The 7837-nt window shown below is 42.6% G+C and overlaps 2 protein-coding genes across 3 annotated transcripts; one reads left to right on the top strand and one right to left on the bottom strand.

The window, feature by feature from the left end:
- Nucleotides 1-2284: 2284 nt before the first annotated feature.
- Nucleotides 2285-3211, top strand: LOC137266287 (uncharacterized). Its single transcript, XM_067801774.1, has one exon. It carries the CDS (start codon nt 2285-2287, stop codon nt 3209-3211), a length of 927 nt encoding a protein of 308 aa, XP_067657875.1.
- A 1815-nt stretch (nt 3212-5026) lies between these two features.
- On the bottom strand, nt 5027-7116 carry LOC137265697 (uncharacterized). Of its 2 annotated transcripts, none has more exons than XM_067801127.1 (2): nt 7060-7116; nt 5027-6743 (listed from the first exon to the last, which is right to left on the bottom strand). In XM_067801127.1, the coding sequence occupies exon 2, from the start codon at nt 6737-6739 to the stop codon at nt 5027-5029; it is 1713 nt and encodes a 570-aa protein (XP_067657228.1). In that variant the 5' UTR covers nt 6740-6743; nt 7060-7116. The 2 variants fall into 2 exon arrangements, with proteins under 2 accessions (XP_067657228.1, XP_067657227.1); XM_067801126.1 differs by lacking the exon at nt 7060-7116 and adding an exon at nt 6906-7012.
- Between the last annotated feature and the right edge of the window lie 721 nt (nt 7117-7837).

The following is a 7837-nucleotide window of genomic DNA, read 5'->3' as shown; positions in this document are numbered from 1 at the left end:
GCAGGTGTGCTATCTTAGGTCATCAATGAGACTATTCACCAGTGTGAAATACCTGAAACGATACATCACATTTTTTCCGTATATTAGACTGTTAAAAGACACATCACTTGGAAAATCTGCAGATGATTGGTATATCACTCGTTTTTGTGGATATTGATTCCTACATTCCTCGAACAAGATAATAGCCCGACATGGTTCCTATAACGTTAATTTGTTTTAATCTTAATTTAATTAATTCGTGACTTCACGATTTGAAAAAAAATGGCATAAATGCATATGACGTCACTTCAGGGCTCTGGCGACAGAGTTACGTGACCTGTCTGTGGTTTTGTTGGCGGGCGTGAGTGTAGCAGACGGCTTTTTGACAATTTTTAATCGCTCGGCATGAATTAACCACAAGTTTTTTAAGAATGAGTTTGGTGTTCCGCTTAAGACTAACCACAAACCTTTCATATGTAATGGTTAGAAGAGCTTAAAAATTGAGCTTATTCGTTCCTTAATTCAAAATACACACAGAAAACAAACCCTGCACTGCTTCTGACGCATTAACATCCCTGATCAAAACCACACATTTCGGTGGACAGACAAAAGCCCCACAAGACAGAAGCCCCACAGACTAAGCCTCACAGACAAAAGCCCCAGCAGACAGAAGCCCCACACCTGTCAGACAAAAGCCCCACAATATATATACGCAAAAACAATTTAGATTCAACTAGATTTATTCACATCAATAATCCACAGCACTAACTGATACCTGTCACATCATACAGCTCTAATCCTAAGTATTCTATTAATTACATCCTTAAGAAATTTTGAAACATTTTTTACATTGTTCTTTTAAGTCCACACACAGGTTTTGGAGTCTCTTTGCATGTTTGTCACGGACCTTCTTTGTTCTTATAGATAATCTTGAGTTCATCATGACATTGAGCAGATCCTGTTAACACTAACTCCCTTAATTGATCCTTCGTCCTTAAGACCATCATTGCAACCCCCCCCCCCCCCAAAAGAACCCTAAAAAACAAAAAAACAACAAAAAACCCCAACAGCAACAAAAAAAAAAAAAAAAAAAAAAACAGAAAAGAAAAAAACAACACTTCACACTTCTTAAGTGTCTTAATTAACCCCCAGGATCATAAGACCAAGCTCCTCCACCTTGAGAAGACATAGTGTGGGGCTTCTGTCTCGTGTGCTTTTAGCTATGGGGCTTATGTCTGCTGGGGCTTTTGTCTGTGGGGCTTCTGTCTGTGGGTTTTTTGTCAGGCACAGTTCAGTGCTATATTAGGTAATAAATATAACTAAATTGATTTTTGATTTCAAACTGATTCGAAAGCACACATGTTGCATCCACGAATCTGACTTCCATTTCTAAAGATAAATCTACGTCACTTAGACAGGTCATTCATTTACATACAACTAATTTGCATAGAACATGGTAAAATCTGGTTTGTGTTTCTCCGGTATTAAAATATTAACATTTCTGAGATCCCCCACTATTGACGTACATGAAAATCGATGCACGACCTGTCACGCAGTGTAAATGACCATGCACCAGTCGTAGTGTGTCAACACGTGGAGGCATTTAAATATCGGAATATCGGAATACCGCGAATCATGTTGACAAACTGTTCGTTTTGTTAAACCAAACTAGATTAATCATTCTCTTTCTTTTCATGACAAATACCCAAAGTGGTTTCTTGAGCTATATCTATTAGGTTTTCTCGGTTTTACATAGATTAATGTACGGTATAGTCCATTGGTTTACTTCCGCCAATCCGGTGCCGCATTTTAAGAAGCTCGGCGACGTTCGTAATTACTTTAGCTTGATGACTGGTCAAAGGCATTACGACCTTGTGTCAAACAACAAATAACCTGTCACACAAAGGTAAACTTCACAACGGGGTAACTGCACGAATAATGTACGCCGAAGTACTGTCACTTAACCTCAGCTATAATCATGAATATTTTACATTGATAGGGAAAAACCTGCATTGTCAGCTATGATGTTGTTGATTTGTTTACCAACGTTCCACGTGAAGAAGCCCTTACAGCCCTACGAGAACGACTCAGCCAACTTGAACAGCCACTTGACACAAGCCTCTCAACAGACACTATCATAGATCTCGTATCAGCCTGCATCAACTCAACATACTTCACATGGGGAGACGATATATATGAACAGATACATGGACTGCCCATGGGTTCCCCACTGTCACCTATCCTTACGGAGATATACATGTGAGACCTTGAAGAGAAAGCCCTCCTCACATCACCTTTCCAAACTATGTGCTGGTATCGGAAGGTGGATGACACTTTTGTCGTCCTGAAACCTGACAACGACCCCCTACAGCTGCTTAACCACCTCAACAAGCAACATCCCAGAGTCAAATTCACCATGGAGGCAGAAACCAACAACCAGATCCCATTCCTAGACATCCTTGTATCCCGCAACCATTCCAACCAGCTTCAGACAACAGTATACCGGAAACCAACCCACACCAACCAGTATGTCCACTATCAGTCCAGCCACCCTCCACGAGTGAAGTCAGGTATTATCTCCACACTTACAAGAAGAGCTAAGAACGTATGTTCTATAAAACTGCATGAGGAGATCAACCACCTGAGAGATGTTTTTGTCAGCCTTAATGATTACCCACCCCAGCTAGTGAACAGGAAAATTGCAGCAACTTTATCACCACCTACTACCAAACCCTCTCGACCTGAATCGGCTCCAATAAAGATTTCCATCCCATACATCGACAAGCCCTCCCACCAGATCAGCAGGCTTCTTAAGCAACAAGCAGGAATAGACACCACCTCTGTCACCATCAACACCCTCCTACAAGCCAATGGAAGAAAACACTCACAAGCCATAAAACCCAACCCCAAGGATGTAATCTACAAAATTGACCGCAATTGTGGGCACTCATACATAGGAGAAACATCCAGGCCTGTCGACACCAGAATCAAGGAACATCAGAAATCTACCATCAAATCGGACCAGAAATCAGCAGTGTCAGATCACATAGCGGCCCATCCCGATCACCTAATCAACTGGACTGACTACACCATCCTCTCAAAGAACCAATCAGACTTTACCAAAAGGAAAATAACTGAAGCAATCAACATCAAAAGATACCGACCCCTGATTAACGGAGACCAAGGTTACCCCATCCCTACAGCTTACGATGAGCTCATCAAACCACTCTAGCCTACTGTACAAACAACCCACTCTTTGTACCTCACTGGCTTCCTTAGTTATCATCACTTTGTTAACTTGTATCCATACTAGGCTCTGTGCACTACTGGCTTCCATGTTATCCTTTTACCCGTTGTCTTTATCATCACTTGTTAATTAGTTTATGTATATATATCGCCTGTTCTCTCCCTGTGTCATTTACACTTTGAAAACGATACAAGAACCTGTATCGAAACGTCGTGTTCCAGTATTAAGAAGTTGTCATCCATATACAGTTATCCTATATTTCTCTTGATAAAATAAATTTCAGACACAATAATTTTCTGACCACTGCATCAAATTTCGTCTCGGAGACGTTTGCTGTGTTGATAGCTATTTCACGCTTTGAATACGGGTAAAATAAACATGGCATACGTAATTCCTGCATATCATACAAAACAAAGCAAAAACAACTGAAATGGTAAACAATCTTTTAAATGATGTTTACTTGCACATATACTGTCTTTGCTGACGAAGTCGAATTCCCTTGTTCGTTCACGCAAAGCGATATGTTATGTGGTTTTCTTACCCCCTGAAAAAAACCCAAACAAACAAAAAACAAAACATTCACGAAAGTGAACTCGTAGACAGTGACTAGATAATCCCAGATGTCAGGAAGTTTCCTATGCTGCTGCTGTTGCAGCATGGAAAGTTAACAAAGAGAGATGTTATTTCACATGTGTTGAGCCAAAGACCAACTAAGAAAACTTAGGTGAATAGTTAAGCATTGTTGTGACGACATCGGCATTACAGTAAATACCTATCCTCAGTCAATGTGTGATCCCTCCACCCCTCCTTCTAGGTGCCAGCGACTCTTTTGGTACAGTTAAGGATGATACCCCCACAACTGGGGTCTTACTTTGCCTTGTCCAGATCCAATTTTTGTCGGTTGTTATCATTTAACACCGTATTCATCATTATTCAACTTGCATGCTACGGTCTGCAAATAATAGACCATCCTTCGACGGAACACCTTTAGAATACAGCACCACAACTTCTCGTGAAGACATTAGGGTTAGGTTAACCCAGCCTAACTTAACCCTAACCTAACCCCAACCCTAACCCCAACCTTACCTTAATAACCTACAATTACGTACAAGAGTATTATGACGTATTTTAAAAGTTTCTGGTGCTGTCTTCTAAAGGTAGGCCCCTTTGGTCAACAGCATCATCCTCGCTCAACGCATTTGAATGATATGTATCAATGAAGTCAGCGAACCTGACCTCTCCACTAAGTTAGTCGGCTCTTACGACAAGCATCCCATGGAGGGGTACCGATGTGTTACAGACATTAATGTATAGATACGTGTCTCCAGCTAAGAGGTACGCCCTACCTCTTATGGGAGGACAAATGCTCACAGTGATACAGTGGACTTGGATCAAGTGATAATCTGGTCAAACCACCTGTCATATCACAGACTAAGTGTGGTTCATTACTCTACTGAACAGCAAAAGAAACGCAAGTTTCGAAAAATTGAAATCTCTTAAAAGTAAGCGTTCATGTTTATGTCTTCTATTTAATAACGTGTCCAAAAAAGAAAAAAAACAACAGAGTTGTATTTCTTTTTTTGTTCAGTATACTTTCATCATATCCCAGCCACATCGATATCACTTCTCGAGGCAAAAGGTATGAGCCTCACATGGGGTACCCATGTTGGAAGAACCGAACCCCGGCATCCGTCGTGACCAACAAACACTTGCAACACGGGGATGCCTCACCATCCCTTTTTGAAGTAAAAAAGAAAAACAACAAAAAACAAAAGACTGTTATCCTTCAGAGTATTTTATTCATATATGGAGCATGGCCTCCGCCTGTCGGGAAAGCTCCCTTCGGTCGGGCTTCCCGTTTTTATTGATTGGGAATGTGTCAAATAATAGATAATATTTAGGCTTTACGCTGCATTCCTCGTGTGGTACATCAGCAAATTGAAGAGACATGAAGGTCTGGATTTCCGACAGCGGATCCCGAAACCCTACAGTCGGCTTGATACAGGCACATATTTCATGAAACAAAACGGGGTCTTTGACGGGAACTATAATTACATCATGGACAGCAGGGCACTGTCGTGCGAGTTGCTCTAACCAATAAGGATACAGGATTTCGTCACCGTGCATTATTGCATCAGAACCGCGTCCATCCACGAACAATGTGCCCGTGGAACCAAAGAACCCTTTGTCGCCTGTCTGAAACCATCCGTCGTCAGTAAATTCTGCTTGGTTGAAACATTTCTCATCTGACCATTTGGCAACCATCTTGGTTACCTCCCTTGTTTCTTTGTGGACTGTTAATTTTACGCCCTCCTTCTTGGTAGGTTGTAGATTGGAATTATGAGGAAGATACCCCCTAAACACGCCATTCCCCTTGACCCAGATGTTTCCCTGGACGCCAGGACTCACATCGAGTCCATTGTCATCCACGACACGTACACGGTATGATGGCATGGGGAATCCGGCACAGTGGTCAAGGAACTGTCCAGGGTCGTCCACAGACAGATGGCATATACACATTGTCTCCGACATTCCGTACCGACAGATAACCTTCTTGGTCAGCAATCCTATAATTTCCATGCTATTCTTCCGAATCGGTTGTCCACCTGTCAGTACCACTTCTAGCAAGTCTGGTGTTTTTAGCGTCACCCCTGACTGGACGACGTCTTCTATTTCAGTTGGAACAAGGTAAGCTGAACAACACCCTTCCTCGCGGATAACGTCCACAATTCGAGGAAGGTTATTGTCTCGTGTGTCAAGCGCTATTCGTGTTATTCCCGAGCAAGGGTAGACACACGGATACCCTGGGAACCACCCAAAGAACCTGTCGTTGTAGAAAGGGGACCCGTTGTCGTCTATAAGGAAACACATTTGTTCCCCGAAACGTACAATTGCGTTATGGGTGTGAGGTACCTGTTTACACACGCCGGAAGTGCCAGAGGTCTCAACGATAACAGCGTAGTCAGAAGGGCGTACGTCTGCCACAAACATCTCTGTTTCCGCCTGAAGCTGAGTTTCTACTGAATGAATAAATACAACCCGTTTGAGGTGAGGGAGTTGCGCGCATTCAACATCCAGTCCGTATTCGGTTTTCTGGGACGAAGAGACCAGCTCCATCACGATGGCAACTACCGCACTAACGCTCGGATCCACTAATATCGTTGTCGTCTGCGCAATCTGTAGCGCGCCAAGTGTGTCGTCTGCGTTGTTTAAATATCCAAACGCAGTTTGTGATACACCACCTGCCATTAATACTCCGAAGTCACAGATAAGCCGGTCGGGGCTATTCGACAACATGTTGGCAACAACATCTCCTCTGCATACACCAAGTCGGTGCAACTTCGCTGCCATTTTTGCAGACTGCATATAAACCTTTTTTCGACTGAGAACAGTTCTCGTATTTTCCCCAACAAAGATGTATGCCGGTCGTTCTGGGTCAACAGTCGACAAGCGTTTCAGCAGGAATGGAATTGTGGCTTCAGGTGAATGAACGATCGCCCTGTGGTCGCACATGTTGCTGTAACACAAACACAAAACGCTGGTTAAGTCGTTGCATACTTTGACGATAGCATTCACATGCTGTTGTAACACAAACCAGTGATATGGTCGTTACAAACGTTCACGATAACATTCAATTAGACGTAAACACATGTCTAAAAATATACCACCGCCAACCTACCTCATCACTTGAAGTTCTCCACTACTGAGCGACTCGCCTGCAAGTTTATAGTTAAGAAATACAACTGTGAGCTAGTTATAGAATAATAATAGCAGACTGCTGCTAAGATGCACCTGACACGCTATTAACGAATAAGCGATGAGGAGCAGCTTACAGCTCGATAGATGCTCCTGTTGCAGTTTGATGGTGATACACGACTGTTACATGTCTCTCTCAGATGTCACGTTTCGGTAATGGCGCTGTACTCACCCGAGTCGTCATACTGAACGCAGCCATGCATGTATGTGCAATCTCTCGTTTTTGCGTCAATATAGATACCAGCGGTATAGGGAGGAATGAAGTCCAGACGCTTACTCTTATGCACGGGTCAATTTCCAACGTTTTGACATTAGGATATTGATCTCAGTTTGTGATAAGCATTTGGCAGTTGGGGATGTGCCCACGAGGAATACATTAATAAAGTGCATCACGGAACTATGCAACGTTATGTGCAATATTCCATACAACTATATCATTATATTGTTCGATGACGATACCAGAGATATACTACAAGTGAAATACTATGAAAAACTACAACCGTTCGACGACCGGTTCGGTGTTTGAAGTCACCCCTTGTCAAAGTAAGAGGTACTAGTGTGTGGCCTGATTGACGATGCATTGTTGGTGATTATTTACAAATCCGTCAAGTTGAATTCAAGGATGTTATCCAGGTTTCCAGACGAACAGAACTCGTTTGGCAAAATAACATTGAAATGGTTTGACTGATCTGAGGTTTGGTTTGATTGGTGTCTCACCTGTTTGAGCGTGTGGTGTGACGGGCGCCTGATTGTTTTGTGGTGTTTTTGTTTTGAAGGTTGCCTAGTTGGTTCGAGCGTTTGGTTTGATGGTTGTTTGACTGGTTTGAACGTCTGGTGTGATGATTGCCTGACTGG

The sequence above is a fragment of the Haliotis asinina genome, chromosome 15, assembly GCF_037392515.1.
Source record: "Haliotis asinina isolate JCU_RB_2024 chromosome 15, JCU_Hal_asi_v2, whole genome shotgun sequence".
NCBI classification, from domain to species: Eukaryota; Metazoa; Mollusca; class Gastropoda; order Lepetellida; family Haliotidae; genus Haliotis; species Haliotis asinina.
Note: the sequence above shows the minus strand (reverse complement) of the source record. Positions and strands in the feature narration are given on the sequence as shown.

Coding starts and splice junctions, on each gene's coding strand:
- LOC137266287 (XM_067801774.1), top strand. CDS start 2,285: ATGTGCTGGTATCGGAAGGTGGATGACACTTTTGTCGTCCTGAAACCT.